The sequence below is a fragment of the Trichoplusia ni genome, chromosome 21 (assembly GCF_003590095.1).
Source record: "Trichoplusia ni isolate ovarian cell line Hi5 chromosome 21, tn1, whole genome shotgun sequence".
In the NCBI taxonomy this organism is placed as follows: Eukaryota; Metazoa; Arthropoda; class Insecta; order Lepidoptera; family Noctuidae; genus Trichoplusia; species Trichoplusia ni.
The window spans coordinates 5,222,272-5,241,754 of record NC_039498.1 but is presented as its reverse complement, the minus strand read 5'-3'; the positions used below and the strand labels follow the sequence as shown (position 1 = coordinate 5,241,754).

The 19,483-nt window shown below is 36.2% G+C and overlaps 1 protein-coding gene across 2 annotated transcripts; it reads left to right on the top strand.

The window, feature by feature from the left end:
* Positions 1 to 2,088: 2,088 nt before the first annotated feature.
* LOC113504201 (probable chitinase 2) lies at positions 2,089 to 18,596 on the top strand. Of its 2 annotated transcripts, XM_026886374.1 has the most exons (9): positions 2,089 to 2,219; positions 11,234 to 11,410; positions 12,582 to 12,777; positions 14,101 to 14,197; positions 14,678 to 14,893; positions 15,301 to 15,495; positions 16,181 to 16,311; positions 16,704 to 16,876; positions 17,617 to 18,596. In XM_026886374.1, the coding sequence occupies exons 1-9, from the start codon at positions 2,153 to 2,155 to the stop codon at positions 17,892 to 17,894; spliced, it is 1,530 nt and encodes a 509-aa protein (XP_026742175.1). In that variant the 5' UTR covers positions 2,089 to 2,152; the 3' UTR covers positions 17,895 to 18,596. The 2 variants fall into 2 exon arrangements, with proteins under 2 accessions (XP_026742175.1, XP_026742176.1); XM_026886375.1 differs by lacking the exon at positions 11,234 to 11,410.
* The last annotated feature ends 887 nt before the right edge of the window (positions 18,597 to 19,483 follow it).

Here is a 19,483-nt window from a genome sequence, read left to right as displayed (position 1 = left end):
CATAGTGGTTTCTTAGGTTTACGCGAATGTTAGACATTGAAATGAAACTACTTTTACGGATTTTATCGCGGTTTAATTTTAGATTTTAGTTCCCGACGTTTCGAAACCTTTGCAGGTATCATGGTCACGGGCAGACTGAGATGGCGTTCGTCTTGACAGAAGATGTTGCTCGTTCTACCTTCATATTTTAGTCTGCCCGTGACCATGATACCTGCAAAGGTTTCGAAACGTCGGGAACTAAAATCTAAAATTAAACCGCGATAAAATCCGTAAAAGTAGTTTCATTTCAATTCAACAACATGTTATGTCGATCAATTTTACGATCTGTCAGAAGATCATCTTAAATCGGACAGCGAACAGCTCGTCCTTATTTACTTACTATGATCAGTAAGTGGTGCAATGAGAGCCAGATATGTCCACAATTAATATTCAGTTTACCTTAGCGACATATGTTTTGACATTCGACGAAGGTAGACATATTGAAATTTGGGTGCCACTAAACAGATGAATTGACAGTAGTCTAATTTTGCACAGACTTATAATCAAGCATTTATATTTCTTTTTTGTCAAATCCTGCTTCAGAAATCCTGGTTCGAGTGTGTGATCAGTGATTCCCTTTTGAGTAGCGTGTAAGTAAATTCTGTAGAAGGTACGATGGCGTTGACGTATCCATGTGGATAAAAACCCCTAAAATATTAATAAAGATGAAACAAAGTAATTTGTTATGTAATATGTGGGGTCATCATCTCAGCCTATAGCAGTCCACTGTTGGACATAGGCCTCTCCATAATTTCTCCAGCGGGACCGGTTCGTTGCCACCTGCATCCAACGGGACCCAGCGGTTTTCACCAGGTCGTTGGTCCATCTGGCAGGTGGCCGTCCCACGCTGCGCTTGGTTGTACGTGGTCTCCACTCCAGAACTTTTCTGCCCCCATATGTGGGATGAGTGATACTTAAAAGTGGCATTATTTTTTCGACTGAAAAAGGGGATGGTTATCAATTTGTTTTAATTTTTTTATGTTTGTTATATCAGGAGCTCAGACTGAATAAACCGATTTTATTGAATCTTTTTTAATTTATCGTAAAATATCTGTCACTTTGTCCGTCAAAAACGTACTGGTTAGTGACGTCACAGTAGATTTCATTATATTTAATTTCGTTCATTATTTGTTTACAAGATAAAATAAGAAATACGTACTGAATATTTCTTGAGGAATTGTCCGATGGACTGCACAATTTATTTTATTGTGATTAACGACTGAATTATCAATGAGGAAAGTCATTTGTTTGCGTTTCTCCTGACATAGTTGCCTTAATGTTACTTAATTGCACAATAGTGATGTCTGGTCAGCCATAATGTAATAAAAACTAATTAAAACAGATTTAATTGTTAATTTTCTAAAACATTAGTAAAATATTGCGTGTCGCATACCTTAACTACGGTCAAATAACTTCATAATGACAGTGTGAATGTACTGTTTTGCAAGACAAAGAATATTGAACTTTATGCCGTGTAGATAAGGTTGATTTTGGTATTAAGCATTTGAGAGGCAAAGTTTACCCGTCGTTGCACGTACCAGGGTAAATGTTGCCAAGTTATTATTTTTTGCCTTTTTAGCGGGAAATCCTTTGAAGTTATTTTTTTTTAAGTTATGCTTACACAAATATATATCTCAACATTATTTTAATTTGTATTATTTTGAAGCACAGTCCTTCTGAGGATTATAGAAACAGTAAAATAAGTCTCCATTGATTATGAGTATCAAAAATATACTGATTATAATTATTTAACCATATTATATCAATATTGATAGGCATTCAAGATCATCAAGACAAGTGTTTCCATCCTCTTTGTCTCCATGAGTTCCACAAGGATAAATAGGTATTTCCTGTACCTATTAACAAAAGCAATAACATTAAACCGTGGAGTTTTAGCTTTTACTACATGGCAACCCGTTCGCCCTACTCACAAAACAGAAACCGCGAGCGCGCATGCGTCGCCGCGTCGCGCCATCGTACTATCAAATTTAAAATTCGAATAAGAAAATACGACACCAAAAACAAGAAAAAGTTTATAAAACTGTGTTAAATTAATGATTGTTTTAATAAAATAATTATTCTCTGTGATATTATAAGTGTATAATAGTTTAAAATGAAAGTTTTGTGTTTTGTACTGTTTGTAACGGCCGCTGTGTCAGTCAGTGCACAAACCTTGGCCGGTAAGTGAAAGGTGTTTTTAATTTTTATAAGAAACTCGTTTTTTTCGTCGCCATCTTGGATTTATTGTCATTGTATACTACAGACAATATTCCCGACTATTGTTCGTTGAATCGTGTATTAACGGGAAAATTTAAAAAGATATAACTGAACGACTTGGGAAGTTGCTCTACTTTACTTTCTTGTGATAAGTGGCTCTACTTTAGCACTTGTCCGAACATTAAATCATATTTTTAATTTTACATTGAAAACATTATTTTGCGTAAATTTAGTCAGTGTATCATTTTACTAGTTTGGCAGTTGAAAATGTGGGAAAGTAACCTAAATCAATGACAAAATGTAGAGTTAATAAAATTTGATGAAAGAAGCGATTTCCAGACATGTCATTTGTCACCGAAGACTGATTGGTAAAGCTGTTACCAACTTAAGTCACGTAATATTTAGGTATGCGTTTTGCAATCGACGGTCCAGCAAACTCAGTACATTAAATTGAATGTAGAGTTCTACGTATTTATAACTAGTAGCTAAGAATCAAAGATGAACCCGCGGGAACATAAAATCGGGATTAAAACTATGATTTCTATCAATCCAGGCAGTACCGTATTATCCATAAGGCACTTTAAGCCAGTGCCTAGGGGCCCACTATGACCAGGGGCCCACCACCAAACTATGCATAAAAAAAACTCTCATTTTTCACTGAATGAAAATTACTTGAACCAACCCCACTCCTTTATTGCCTCGGGGCCCCTGGCCCCCTAGATCCGGCCCTGAATCCAGGTTATAAACCATCTCTAAATCAAATTTCGTTCAAATACATTAAGTAGTTTTCGAGTAAAAAATAAACTAACACGTTTATATTATTAGTCGGTTAATATTGTGCTTTGTAATATCACAATGCTCAATTAATGTTATTTTTGGGATACTCTACCCCAAAGGTAACAACTTAACCTTATTACCGAGACACTGCTATCTGTCCGTCCGTCTGTCAGCTGTATCTAAAGAACCATGGAAGCTAAACTGTTGAAATTTTCACAGAAGATAGATTTTATTGCCGCTTTGACAACAAATTACCGTAATAAAAATAAAGTTATTGATGGGTGCACGTGGACAAAAATGTTGTCATCTAACCAATTTATTTATTTATTTATTCAACTAAAACATACACCATTTTGCAGGTATAACCAAATACAATATTTATTTTTCTTTAGCCCATTCTCACTTAATTTCGCGAGTCTTATTCCTACTTGAACAGTTTCCTAATTAGGCTGCATTCGGACCAAAACCTATTGTTATTCCAAAACATATTTTCGTCAAACCAAGGCGACCTAAAGGAAGAATGCCAAACCAACATTGTCCATTGTTGATTCGCGAAAGGATCGAGGAATCTATTAAGCAACGCTTTATAATATGGCGATGTGACTAAATATTTAAGTATAATTAGGCACGTAGGTATACGTGTGACCTCTGATCTTACGTTAGGCAACGGTAAGGTACATGCTAGTTAGCTGTGTTACAGCACAGTGGTCAAATTGTTTGGTTTGCGATATCATACGAAAATGCAGTGAAAATCATAATTATTATCAATCGATGTTCATGATTGGCCTGTTGGTGTGGTGGTTAGTGACCCTGACTGCTATATCGGAGGTCGTGGGTTCGATTCCCACCCAGGACAAATGTTTGTGGGATGAGCACGATCATTTGTTCTGTGTCTGGGTGTAATTTATCTACAATATGTATGTATTTAGAACTATATAAGTATGTTTATCAGTTGTCTAGTACTCATAACACAAGCTTTGCTTAATTTGAGACTAGATGGCGTTGTGTGAATGTAGTCCAATATTATATTATATATTTTAGGGGTTCCGTGTCTAGAAGGTAAAAACGACCCTAATAATAGGCTCCCTTTTTTGAAAGTTTGTTTTTCTGTTCCCTTTTTTGTGAGTGTCAGTGTGTGTATGTTTGTCACCTGTTCACGTCCAAACGTCTTGCCTAATTACTAGTTGACCCTTTGCATAAACTAGGACAAATACTACTTTTATCCGATTTCCTTAAAGGAGGGTTATGCTTTTGAAGCTATAACCGATATCCAGGCAAGCAGTATCTAATAAATAGCTGTTGCCCGCGACTTCGTCCCCGTGGGTAGAAGATATAAGTTATGATTTATACCTGCCCTGTCTTTTTCACATTTTCCATTGTATCTTCGCTCCTATTAGTCGCAGCGTGATGGTTAATAGCCTAAAGCCTTCCTCGATGAATGGTCTATACCACACAAAAATAAATTTTTGATTTGGATAAGTAGTTCCTGAGTTTAGCGCGTTCAAACCAACAAAAAAACTCTTCAGCTTTATATATTAGTATAGAGTATAGATATAGAAGTATAGATTAGTATAGACAAATGAGATTAACTATCAGTACATCAGTTAAAACTATTTCAAGTTACGTTAAGCAATAACTTCGAACCTTGGTTTAGTTATTATTTTCACAATAACAAACATTTTGCAAGGCAAGGTTAAAACCCTTTTTATGCAATTAACATATCTGTGATATTTGATTTATCTCAATGAAGATGAAGTTGAACAAACTTAGAGCTTGTTAATGTTAAGTTTTGTACTATGTTGGCTGACACCCTGAATTAACACATAATATAATATAATATCTATATTACTAATATATAAAGCTGGAGAGTTTGTTTGTTTGTTTGAACGCGCTAATCTCAGGAACTACTGGTCCAAATTGAAAAAATATTTTTGTGTTGAATAGACCATTCTTTGAGGAAGGCTTTAGGCTATAAACCATCAAGCTGCGACTAATAGGAGCAAAGATACAATTGAAAATGTGAAAAAAAACAGGGCAGGTATAAATCATAACTTATATCTTCTACCCACGGGGACGAAATCGCGGGCAACAGCTAGTATAATATATCCTGGGACAACTTACACACAGTTATCTGATCCCAAGCTAAGCAGAGCTTGTGTTATGGTGACCAGACAACTGATAAACTTACTTATATATTTCTAAATACATACATATTATAGATAAATTACACCCAGACACCAGAACAAATGATCACGCTCATCACACAACATTTGTCCTGGGCGGGAATCGAACCCACGACCTCCGGTATAGCAGTCAGGGTCACTAACCACTAGACCAACAGGCCCGTCTAAACATAGACTTATTTATATTTATAATTATTACTGCTACATACAATACTTATTATAATTATTACTGCCGGATTGTAGATCAAAAAACGCCTATCGTCGGGGATCGAACTCGGGACACGTCGCGCTCAGTAGGTTTAGTTGTCAACCTCAACCCCTCGGCTATCCGTGCAGTCAATTTTATAGAGTATATAACCTGATTAGGTAACAAGCCGCATCTGAACGTACCTAGAGCATACTTCGAAACAGCGAGTCATTCACCCTGTCTCGTGCGATGCAAGTCGCGCCTGACCGCGTTCAGAACATTATCTAAGTTTTCACTTGTATAGAGAACAAAGACAATAGCATGACTTGACAAAGGTAAAAAGAACACCGAGGGTATATTGGAGAGTGGAGGGGATATGTTGGTTTAGCACGTACAGTGTACTAAAGGCCTATCAAAGTCAAAGCCAAATTCTTTATTTCAATTAGACCAGAATATGGCACTTTTGAACGTCAAACATATATAAACAATATTAAAATCTAGTGTCAGTCGGTCGGTCAGTCTCCTATTGAAGCAACCGCTTGTTCAGAAGGTAGATCCTCATGGACAAGAACGAGCAAGAAACTCCATGGTTACTCTTTTTCAATGACATACAATAATTATTTGGAGTACACCAATATTCGGCCAAAGAAACAGGAAAAGAAATAACCAATAAGGACGCACAAACAATAAATAGGGATGATGTCAATGTAGTTTTTTGTATAATAATGGATAAAAAAATACGTATCCATATACATCAATTGACCAAATTACAGTGAATGAAACTTACGCGTGACGTCACGATTGAGTATAAATTTTACTCTATCGTTACGTCACAAGCCCCCTCTCCGAAACTTTAAAGCAGTTCATCATCATCATCATCATGAGCCTATCGTAGTCCACTGCTGGACATAGGCCTCTCCAAGTGCACGCCACTGAGATCGATTTTAAAGCAGTTAATCTTTGTCAATTCTAGTTTTTCTGAAAAAGGAAAAAATACGTGTCTCATACTTTTCAATTATCTAACTGAGGGACTAATGAGATTTTTTCTTTTTATACCCAGTCATCATCCCTATTGTACAGTCAAGAGCTATAACTACACCTTAAAGTAATATGACTGGAACTTAATATGTGTTGTATGTTTTTCCCCGATGTAAAAAGGGGGTGTAATAAGTTTTACGTGTTTGAATGCCTGTCTGTCTTTTGCGGGAGTCCTTAAATATCGGTCAAACATATGGTCGAACCACAAGAGCGAACACTGCCACATAATTCACCTTTAATACAAAATAAACTAAATTGAAATCACTCAATCCGTTCAAGGTAGGATACGTCCAACTTATAACACCTCTTTTTGTGTCGAAGGTCAAAAAGAGTCCAAATATAATTTGCAAAAGATACTCTGGTTCTTTTCTAATTCACAAGTGACTGGAGGAAACTCAGATTCTAAATATATCAAAATTTCCTGTTGGGAACTAACCTGTTGATGGAGGCCTTTGGCCAACCGTGGGAAATTTATTGGCTGGTATAATTACATTAATTTGATAGTGATTCACAAGGAGCTAAGGTATAACTGCATAAGTGAATCGATCACAGGTTAAGCTACGCATGTCGCGGTTGATCCGTAGATGAGTGACCATATTTGTCATAGCGAATTCCTCCCTGTCTTGGAAGGCACGTTAAATTGTGGGTCCCGGCTGTTATTCATCTACCTTGACATTCGTTACAGCCTACTGGTAGTCAGGAAGTTGAAAGATTAACAACCAGTCTAACGAAGTTGTATCGTGTTACCCAGGAATTGGTTGAGGAGTCTTCTGGTCTCTCTTCCAGTTTGGAACTGGACTGGAAGGACCCAAAAATAGTTGAAAAGGCTAGGCCGATTGTGAATGATTCACAAGGAAACCTAAACTTATGCAGACTTAATAATATGCTAAAAACTGCTAATTGTAGTATTAGTCATTTAGGTTTATAGTCAGAACTTTAGGTCTGACTCAGCCAATCATTTTTGCAATGGTTCGTATCTTAATAATAGTCATCATAAGCAAAATCAACCTTTTAACTTTGAGGTAGAGTCGCTTTTACTGTGTTGTTGATGTCACTGAGCATTTTTCCATACAATGACTAAGGCTTATAAACAGTTCAAAGCCCTTTGAATGTTTTCTTTAACTTTAAGGATACAAGTTGATCGATCAGGTTAAGCTGCACTTGATACGATCGGTTTATGGATGACCATCTATGTCACAAGGAGTTACTCCGTATTTGGGTCTTTGGTAGTCAAAAGCTTGAAAAAGTCTGACAGCCAGTCTAACCAAGGGGTATCGTGTTGCCCAGGTAACTGGGTTGAGGAGATCAGATAGGCAGTCGCTCCTTGTAAAACACTGGTACTTAACTGAAACCGGTTGGACTGGAAGCCGACCCCAACAAAGTTGGGACAGTTCTAGGATGATGTCAAAAATTCTAAATTTATAAAAGTAGAGCTATCAATTTTCAAAAAATGTTTGCATTTCTTTATGTATTTTCATACAAAATAGTTTCCTCAAATGAACCTACGAGTAAGTTAACAGTATTCAGTTAAATTTGAACTGTTTAAAGTACAGTTAAGTGTTATCATGATCCATTGTTTCACGGCCGGTGACAGTTTCTGTTTGGCTGGTTATAACTGCAGTTAATGAGTATGTTTTAACCTAAATGTGCGGTAACCGATACGGAATGAAAGCAAAGCTTTTTGGTTTTTGGTGTTTTAAAACTGTTTTCGAAATAAATGTGTACGTATGTCACTACACTACACACTTCTTTTATGTTAGTAGGTACTAGCTGTTGCTGGCGGACCTGCCCGCGAATCAAAAATGAGCAAAAATCGGGATAAAGACTATCCTATGTGTTAACCTTGGTTATAAAATTATCTGTGTACCAAGTTTCGTCTAAATCTGTTCAGTGGTTTTTGCGTAAAAGAGAAATAAACATCGTTACATACAAACTTTTACGTTTATAATAGTAATAGTAGGATTGATGTTGATTTTAACCCCCGACGCAATCAGAGGAGTGTTATAAGTTTAACTTGTTTGTCTGTCTGTGTTATCACAGTTCAACTCCCAACGGAATGAGCGATTTCAATTAAATTTATTTTCTATCGACCTGACTTATGTAAATATGTACAAATAAGACGAATTCAGAACCTCCTTTATGACGTCCTTCAAAAAGCTTATTCGTAAGCGCTATATACAAATGAACTATATTTCCTAGGCATCGTCTTATAAACAGCGTTTATCAAGGAAGTCTTACTTCATAATGACCTTGAAATGAGAATGCCTGTCCAGTATCAAACTATGAGTTTACCGACAGCCGACTGGCATAGGTCACCACGACTATTATAAGTGCGTATTGTATACGAGAAATGATTTGTTGTAGAACCTCCTGTAAAGCAAGTGTTATCGTTAAAAAGAGGTTATATGCAAGGTTTGCGACACTGATGGTAATTTTTTTTTAATATATTTCTTTTTTTTTAATTTAGGACACCTGTCTAATTTATGACGATATCGATCTATCCTTAAATTAAAATTTTCGGTAACTGCTGATGAAGCGATAAATATCATCAGCGAAAATTTCAACTGCTTATCCATAATGGTTCATGAGATTCCGCCTGGAGACGGAAAGGTGGATAGACGGATAGACGGCAAGAGGGACAGACAGGGTAGCCTTAGTCAAAGCTTATACGGTACCATTTTTACCCTCTGGCTACGAAAACCTTAAAATTACTTTACAATAAAGACAATGTTTACAACGCACTAAAATAGACTACGAATAGAAAACTGAATGTTCTTGATTGACCTTCGTTTTCGACAAATGGCGTGACTTTGATCAATTTAATACATTTGAATGATTTATCAGCATTTGAGCTTTGAGAAATGTATCTCATGTACTGGCCATGGGGATCTACAGTGCTGTTGTACCTACGTTTTCGTATAATTGATACCGTACGATAAGAAACAAAAAAAAAATTGAAAAATTGACAAAAAGTTCTGCACCAAACATACAAAAAATAAAGAGAAATTGGTTTCTTAGGTTTACGCAAATGTTAGACATTGAAATGAAACTACTTTATGGACTTCATCGCGGTTTAATTTTAGATTTGACTTCCCCACGTTTCGACACCTTTGCAGGTATCATGGCTGCCCGTGACCATCTAAAATTAAAACGCGATAAAATCCGTAAAAGTATTTAATTTCAATAGAGATACATCGATCTTACTAACACATCACACGAACCGAACCTATAAATATTCCTTATACGAAATAAATCGTCGAAAAATGGACAGAAAATTCATCTTCAATATTATTAAAACCAGTTTATAAATAAACAATTTGGCTGTAGACACACCATACGATACAACACGAAGTTGTGAATTCTAGTCGTCTACCTGTTCACCTTCGAGTCTGTCCTTACACCGAATATTAAGTTCATATTCATGTATTTATTTGATATCGAAATATTAAGATTGATATAAGTCAGGATTTCTAGTTATTTAGGTGGTCTACGCATGAGGTTCAGCTTCTCTAACTGAGAGAAAATAGTTATCGTTGCTGGAATGTTATAGTATTTGTCAAAAATACTTTTTAGCCCGTCAGATAGATACCCAAATAATATTGGAGAGGTATTTTGCCTTTCAGAGATTTAAAGTATCGTGTGACATCACTAACAAGTACGCTTTGTACCATACCTTTTATCATCTTAAGAGCTTTAACCCGAAACACAGGTTTAAAACAAACCTAGTTCGGGTGTCCCTATATTATCTTTAGACCATCCTTCTCATATATTATTATGTTTTGGTGTAGATTAACTCAACTCCCATGATTATAACTATTAAGATATTTTTACTGGTTTTACATCCGAGTCACATGTATTTAAGTAATGTGAACTATGTTTTTTTTTAATAATAAATATATATATATTTTTATATTCCTAACTTTTTTCTAAAATTATCAAATTTCAAAAACGTACTTTTAAAGGTTTAATGATGTTAGACCCAAATTAAAACCACCCATATTTCTAGCGCTATGCTATATGGCTTTCCTCGAAAGATAGGAAGGTACATTTCTCCAAATATATTTGGACCAAAATCGTGTCACTTAGCTGAAATTATAAATATAGCTTCATCGTAGGTCAATGTCATGACAAAGTCAAGGTCTTAAGGTATCCGATCTTTATTTAATAAAATGATTTGACGGTTTTTTATAACGATTCGTCAGGAGTCTTTGAACGAGAGTGAAAAAAGATTGAAGACCTATCCCGAACATCGCTAAAGCTATGTTTGCTAAACAATAGATTATTTGACAAAAAAATCGATATGTGTCTTTCATAGATTGGACAGATGGCCGAGTAGTGTAGATCACCTAGGCAAACTCACGTAGAGATGGTATCCCCGCATAGAGATGGTGATCCATAAACGCTCGTTCTAAGTCTGGATGTCTTTGTGCATGTGTCTTAAAGGTTTGTGAAGATCCCCGTGATACAAGAATTACTACTAATTTACTGCAGGAGTGCTTTTAGTAAAAGTATTTTTTTATTCAATCGCTTTTCATTATAAAAATGGAAAATACGCGTCCAAAAAGCGGCTTAGTGATCGATTCGCCCGAATCGGGCGAATCCGGTTCAACAAAAGTTTGTAATGTACTATTCGCCCGAAACTAAAAAAATAGGTACTACCTATTTTTTTAGTTTCGGGCAGTTTTTTTTAGTTTTTTAGTTAGCAGAAGTATACCCCTCAAAATCAATCACTTACACCACATTTAAATAATCAGTCACATTCTTTTTCTTACAATCCAATCTTCCTTTACAGTGAAACATGTTGGTCCATCACATGACAAGAAGGTGGTCTGCTACGTCGCCACCTGGGCGGTCTACCGGCCCGACCCGGGCAAGTTCAGCTTGGAGGACCTGGAGCCAGGGCTATGCACTCACCTGGTCTACTCATTCGCTGGCCTGAATGAGACTACTAATACTATTAAGAGTTTGGGTGAGTATGTTATTTTGAGCAATGTAAAATTAAGAATGGACTTTGGAGTTTCTTGAAGGTTCTTCTCCATAAGAATGAGACTTTGGAACTATGCAACTAGAGCCATTATTGTATCGTTTTAAAAGTGCCTGGAAAACGGCCTATTTGAAATAAGAACTTTTCATTTCGATTTAAAAAAAACTCTCGTCAAGATAAACCGAATCCTAATAGGTTCACCCGTTAAGTAGCTAAAAGAGAGAGTCAGAAGTTAAAAGGAGAAAATTGCAAGCCCAATCCACTGAATTATTTTTTTAAAATTCTTCAAAAACCAAGTATGCCTGAGGAGTGAACTATATGAAGATGTTTATTTTTTTTATTTTCAATCAGACATCATTGAATCTCCCTCGTTTTGCTATCACCTTGCTAAATCAATGAAAAGAAATATAAGTATTTAGAAACATTATCCACCGTAAAAAACTACCAAATTCTCGTAGAAAAGACTTATTCCAACCACAATAGAATTGTTATTTAATTACATGCCTGAAATACACTGCGTGCTTTTAAACAAATTAATGAGTTGTGTAATTAAAACATAGCTCTGATGTAATTTATTCTTTACAATTGCATTAACTTGATGCGTTTGTTTCAAAGTTGATTTCTCTTTAATTCGATAATTGTTTTACTTTTTAATGCTTTTGATAATTATTAATTGAAGACAACTATTTGATGAGTCATCTATAACAAGAAAATTTGTCAAGTGCGAGTCGAACTTGTGATGCAGATGGTTCCGTGTAAATAAGCATTGGAGCATAAGTTTTGGAGGAGTTAAATTACGTACACCGTGACACGAGAATCTACATTTCTATACTTTAATATATAAAGCTGAAGAGTTTGTTTGTTTGAACCCGCTAATCTCAGGAACTACTGGCTCAAATTGAAAAAATATTTTTGTGTCGAATAGACCATTCATCAAGGCAGGTTTTACACCATCCACGCTGCGACTAATAGGAGCGAAGATACAATGGAAAATGTGGAAAAAGCAGGGCAGATATGAATCATAACTTATATCTTCTATCCACGCGGACGAAGTCGCGGGCAACAGCTAGTTTTATATATAAGGGAGGAATAAAAAATACATACCTATTAAATTCTATCTTCACCAATCTTAACTATGTATTTCCATCTCTTTCAGACCCATGGCAGGATCTAGAGACGGACTACGGAAGGGCTGGTTACAAGAGAATAGTGGCCCTAAAAGACAAGTATCCGCATCTGAAGGTGACCCTCGCCATCGGAGGGTGGAACGAGGGGTCCCCAAGATATTCCAATATGGCTTCCAAGGCAGAGAGCAGAGATGCTTTTGTAAAAAGTGTTTTGCTGATGCTAAAGTAAGTTAATAACATTTATAGTACAGCTAGGTGCTATCACTTAGGGGGTATGAAAAATAGATGCCAGCCGATTCTCAGACCTACTAAATACGCATAATATATAAAATTTGGTAAAAATCGGTGAAGCCGTTTCCGAGGAGTACGGTAACTAACATCGTGACACGGGATTTTTTTATATTAGAAGATATAATTATTCACCCAAAGAAAGTGATTGATTCTCTATTAACTTATAAAGTGTGTATTTAATCTCATTAAAAACATAAATCATGGAACAAGAGCCAAGTTCATATACATGCCTTAGTTGTCGACTTCAACGACAAAAGAAGTGCGATCTTAATGGTGGCCAAGTTGGTCAGTCCTGAAATTGATTTATAATAACATAAAATATCATTTCTCCTCATAAGTTTGGATAATATATTATGGCCTAAGGTTAGACTTGGCTACTTCTCAAATATGAATTATAATGTTCGATGGCTAGTTTCTGCCAGCATACAAAATTTTCAGAATAATTAAGAAATAATTAACCTGTTTAAATAATTAAAAACATACATTTAAAATATTTTGTTTAAAATTTGATTGACGTTAAAAAAAAGTCGTAAAAATCTTGTTGTGTGTTTAATATTGTAAAAAACATTCAATTTCAGAACAACTTCACAACTTCAGAAAAATTAGTGTTTCGGGGATTTTTATTAACATTCGGATGCTTATGTTTTTATTACTCATTTTTGATAAGAGACGAAGCATGAATCAAATTAGAATTTGTCACAACAAAAAAAGAATAATCTTATTTCTTATCATATTGTTTTCATATTAATTTGTAAACAGGAAAAAGATTATTAGTCCGAATTCAGAGTATTTTAGGCATTTTTGTTGTGGTTTCGTATAATCTGTTTGACTATCATTAATTTGTCTGACAAAGTAGATAAAGATAGTAGATAGAAAGTAGATAAATTCGCAGTAAAACAACAATCATTATTATCCTAAAGATTGATTATACTGGCATGACTAAAAAAAAGTTTTGATATATTCCGAAAAAGCTATGAAAGGAAATTTGATTTCGATTTTGTTATGTAGACTTGTTACAAGTTTTCAATATTGTACACAGCTATAACCCGACTTAAAGGTGTGCAATAATACAATAACCTGGTATTCAAAATTGCCTTCTAAGTACCACTTTTTAAATGTCGAATTACGATAGATAGCACCCAGACTCACCCACCCTACACTCTTTTTAACTTCTTTAACTAAGTCCTCTATATGAAACCATTTTTAATCAATTTTCAGGTGGATAGCCGTGTTTTAAAACCTCCATTCTTGTTTCAGTAACTACAAGTTCGATGGTTTGGACTTGGACTGGGAGTATCCCACTAAGAGAGACGGAAAACCTTATGACAGAGAAAACTTTGTATTACTTGTAAAGGTAACTATCATACTTATATCTATCTCTTTTTAATCCCGACGCATAAAGAGGGATGTCATAAGTTTCATATGTCTGTCTGTCAAAAAAAAATCACATGTGAAATTTTTCACTGTGTAGCTGTGCCACGGTTTATGTGATAAACACACGTAACCATACAGGCTGGTGATAAACGCACAGACAGCTGTGCCCTATTAATAGGGTTTCGTTTTTAACCTTTAAGTATCGAACCCGAATAAGTCAGAGAACTAACTATTCTGTTTATAAAAACCTTATTTTTCTAAATAAACTCTTTAACTATTAAATGATGCAACAGTTTACTCACGCGTATTTATCGGGGTAGCCCGACTAGTTTCGGACCCAACCGGAGTTCTTAATCACAATACTTACGCTAAAAGCCCTTATTCTCCTTAAAACCCTTTTTAAACCAATTTCATTACTCAAAAACCCCTGTTCTTATTATTCAACCATTATTTTCTACAGGAACTAAGCGAAGCCTTCCAACCATACGGCTACATCCTCACAGCAGCTCTTGGAGCTGGCAAGACCACTATGGAGACAGCTTACGACTTGGCCAAGCTGAGCCGCTACTTAGACCTCATACACATGATGTGTTACGACTACCACGGGACCTGGGACGGAGTGTTAGGAGCTAATGCACCTTTAAGGGGTATTAATGATGAGGATACTTTGAGTGTGGTGAGTCTTTTAAATTTTGCGGGTTCATTTTCTAGAGTATTGAATGACTTAGTTTAGTGACGTTTTAAAAATGACTATTTGTATTTGCATTCCTATTGGCAATGCCAAAGACAACATGACACTTAAAAGTGATGACAGTCTTCAATAACTTTGTTGCATTAACGTTTTGACTACTCGGATAGCTGACCGGTTGAGGGTATCCATGCTCAACCCACTGTCGCGGGTTCGATCCCGCGCTTACAAGCGGTCTTGCTTGTGACTTAATTATGAAACCACCAGAGGCACAAGGATTAAATTCCAAAAAGGAAGGATGGAATAAAAACCGAAAACAAACAAAACAATCTAGTCCAAAAAACAGACCACTGTCAATCCTAGATCTACTACTAAATCTATCCTATTATTTCCAGGAATGGACCGTCGAATACCTTCTATCCCACGGCGTATCCCCATACAAGATGGTGATGGGACTCCCCATGTACGGGAGGACGTTCATCCTCAGGGATCCGTCCACGAAGGTGCTGGAGTTTGGCTCCACGCCGGTGCAGAGCACAGGATTCAAGGGACCTTATACTGGTGAAGCTGGGTTCATGGGGTATAATGAGGTGAGGTTTCTTATTTTCAATATCTTTTCCCCATTTTTCTGTCTATAAGACAGATTAATGTGGTAACACGTTAAACGCCACACGGCCCACCGGTGGGCATTCAAGCAGACCCGATTTTTGCTCGGCGTTAAATTAAAATAGAATTGAATAGAATATGTTACATTGACTGCATTGATAGCCGAGTGGTTGAGCTACCCTACCACGCTAAACCCTATGTGTGCATCGTGTCGCGGGTTTGATCCCCGCGTAGGGCAAGCATTTGTGTGATCTGCATAGTCTAAGTGTGTTTGTGCATGTGATTTGTATGTTTGTGAAACCCGCGACTGAAGGATTAAATTCTTTAATTTGGGAGTCTTTTTCAAAAAAAAATCTTTAAAGAATTTGGTTTTGTGAAGACAATTTATCCTGTTTTTGTTAAAATCAATTACATAAAAATATATACCTAAATAATTATCTGAATGTACGCCATTAACTAGCCTGTTTCAAATTCTTCCATAATTCGATTCCATCCAAAGGTTGTCTGGAAGAGATTGCTTTTTAGCTATGAGACCGCCTTTTGTACTCATCATATTTGTTTATATTGACCTAAATTGTTTTTCCTTATGGTGTACAATAAAGAGTATTCTATTTATCTACCTATCTACCTATATTCTATTCCCGTTCTAAATCCACCTCGTATCCCCAGATATGTGTAGCAGCATCCAACGGGTCGCAGTGGGAGTACCACTGGCACGAACAGTCTGAAACACCTTACATTCGTGACGGAGAGAAAGTCATCGCCTATGACAACGGCAGGTCTCTCGCTATTAAAGTCAAGTAAGTATCTGTGAATCGAAAATTAACTCACGGGAACATAAAATCGGGATTAAAACTATCCTATATGGTATTCTGGTTGTAAACTACCTGCGTACCAAGTTTCGTCTAATTTCGTCGTTCAGTGTTTTTTTGGTGAAAGATGAACAAACATCGTTTATAATATTAGTAGGATTTTATGTAGGATATAGTACCTTTTTTCAGAATTGGAAAACATCAAATGGCTCCATCCACTTTCTCCATTCACATATCTACTGACTTAACCCCACTTCCTACACAAGGGTCAACACAAGACCCGTCCTAAAGTATTAAGCAGGTCGTTGTAATGTTTTATAGGTCTGTCCAAGGTTAACATTTTTTCCAGACTATTAGTATATCACTATACATTGTTCCAGATTCGCCATAGATAAGAACCTAGGTGGTCTTATGGTGTGGAGTATAGACACGGACGACTTTAAGGGGCTCTGCAACGAGACAGACGCTTACATAGACTTCGTGGAGAGACACAAGAGGATGGTCCAAGATCCACTCGTTCAGAAGGCTGTCAAGACTTTGAATATACCTGATGGTAAGAATTTTCAGTATTTTGTAAGGTTTTTTGTAGCTTAAAGTGACCCAGTGACCCATTGCTGGGTCAAGGTCTCAAAATTTTTGCAAAGATTCAAATCAAATCGTAAAATCAATAAATGCTCTAGCTGTGAAGAAGAACATAGCACGCTGTCGCTTTTTTACAACGACACAATAATGACACCTATAGATATTAAGAAAGCTAATGAATCACATCAGAAGTGGCCAAGAAACTATGTCGCTTGCTAACAATACCTATAGATAATCGACAATAATCAATTCTAAGTTTTGTTATTATTTTAAGTTATATTAAGAGTTATTATTTGTATCAGGGTACGGTGAGGTTGACATGTCCTGATGGGACCAAAACCCCAAATTAAAATAAAGATTAAAAAAAAAAGCGAAGCGAAAATGAAGTATTTTGACGCGTTTATATTGTTAAACTATCGCAATAAGGGATTCAGTGCTTCGGTGGTGTTGGAATTTAAAAACATTTAAATGATTTTTATTTTACGCATACATATACTCAATACGCGAAAGTGTTGCGATCGATCCCCGCGTAAGAAAAGCATTTCTATTACCCAAGAATGCTTGTTCTGAGTCTGGGTATCTTTGTGCATGTGACTTGGATATTTCTGAAAGCCCCGTGCGACACACGAATTAAGTTCTTTTCTGCAGGACTCCTTTAAAAACCTTGCTTAAAAATTCTTTCCGTTTATTAACCATCCTTATCTTCCACAGCAAACCTGCTAGGTTCAAGAGGCCCACACTACGTGGTGAAAGACGGTCTTCTATCTCTACGTCTTCCGCACTTAAAATATTCCAACTACGCGCTCATGCAGACCATAAATGATGCTATATCCTTGGCTGTTGAAGAGAAACGGATTATGGACGAAATGGATAGGTTATCCCGGGATAACGAGGTACCAACGAACGAAGACAGTGGAGTAAATAGGCTTGGGGTTAGTTTCGTCTGTCTGTTTGTGTGTTTGTCCTCTGTGCTTGGAATTAAGGTATAGTTCCTGCTTTTTATTAATGTATTCTGATAATAATTAAGTTTCGATGGCTGGAATTTTCTGGAGTTTGAATTTAATAAAACAGTTGTTGTTTTTGAAATTTTGGGTAGATTGAGCTTTGGACTGTTTAAATTCGACTGTTTAACGTTTTGGTACATTTACTTGAAAAAAATTAGAGAGTTAATATTAAAATATCGGTTACTGATTGGCAACACGCTGTGAGCTAGCGGGGTGATCAATGGTCAAACCTCCCCTACATAGGAAGAGGCCTGTGCCCAGCTTTGGGATGAAAATAGGCTGATTTTACATGCTGGACCAGTTGTCGAATTCAATGAAGGAATTGCCAATCATGGGGTTTATTCATCTTTTAATAGTGGGATTGTTGTAAAAGAGAGACAACAGCGCTTCGTTACTGGTCAATAACAATGAATGTTTAAATATCTTTTCTTAAGTATAGAAACAACAATTTTTAATTTTAATACAAGAGAATGAGTTTGAGATTAGGAGGTCAACCTATTATAGTAAGACTGTTGCGTATGTGTGAGAGGGATAGCGCTCTATGCCGTGTATAGTGCTATCTCGCTCATACACCTGAATGCCTTTTATAAGGTGAAATCCACTGCCGCAGTATATATTAAATCGATTATGTAAATATTTTTCGAAAACTCATTAATAATGTAATTCATTTATTTCTATTTTTTATTTGTGAGATTATTTTTATATTTTATGTTTTTTTACGTATATTTGGTTGAATACTCTTTTTTTGTAAGTTTTGTAATAAAAGTTTTGGAAATCCATGTGTTAGTTTTATTTGATTTTTAAAGGACTTATTGCCGTCTTATTTTCGTTTTTAGAAATGATAAGTCTGTGTTTTAATTGTGTGACGAGCACGATGATTCGTGTCCGAGTGTAATTTGTGTATAATATGTGTGTATTTAAATATAAGTATTTTATCGGTTGACTCTATTATAATTATAATGATTATATATATTGATATATTCAAACTTTTGGGATAACTTCATGGAAAGGGCCAAGGTTTTTAAAAGCATACACGATGGCACATGCCCACATGCAGAGGCCTTGTTGAGAACTTTCATCCAACATGTAACAGGTGGATGGCCCTTGATGCCCATTAAGGGCCATATTTATGCATGCAAGTGTTCTACAGAAGAACAGACATGGATAGCCCAAGGTTGCTATAAAACTAATTTGGGCCATTGGTATAATTATATTAAATGTCTGCGTTCCCTTCTCTAGCTATTTAACAATGAGGCATCTGACTTAGCAATAGTTTTATAGCTACCTTGAGCCGTCCATGTTTGTTCTTTTATAGAGCAGGGATGGATGGCCCCTGGTATATACCCCATCGCAGTTAAGATTAAAGTTCTCAACAAGGCCTCTACATGTTGGACCTGTGCCCCGTGCATGCCTTTTAATAGGGCCGGGTCTCTTCACATGAACTGATCCCGTGACTGAAAAGAGAAATAATGTTTACCTCGTGTCATATTTCATACTGAAAAACTTCAAAAGTAAGGCTGTCCAAATTAGGCTCGTGAAGGATTTGAACCTCCGACCTCCGATGCTCAGGTGAT

What these genes read in the sequence shown, in the direction of transcription:
- LOC113504201 (XM_026886374.1), top strand. Translation starts at nt 2,153, where the DNA reads ATGAAAGTTTTGTGTTTTGTACTGTTTGTAACGGCCGCTGTGTCAGTC. An exon ending in CAGTGCACAAACCTTGGCCG is followed by an intron (nt 2,220 to 11,233) that starts GTAAGTGAAAGG and finishes CTTCCTTTACAG; the next exon opens with TGAAACATGTTGGTCCATCA. An exon ending in ACTTTGTATTACTTGTAAAG is followed by an intron (nt 14,198 to 14,677) that starts GTAACTATCATA and finishes TATTTTCTACAG; the next exon opens with GAACTAAGCGAAGCCTTCCA.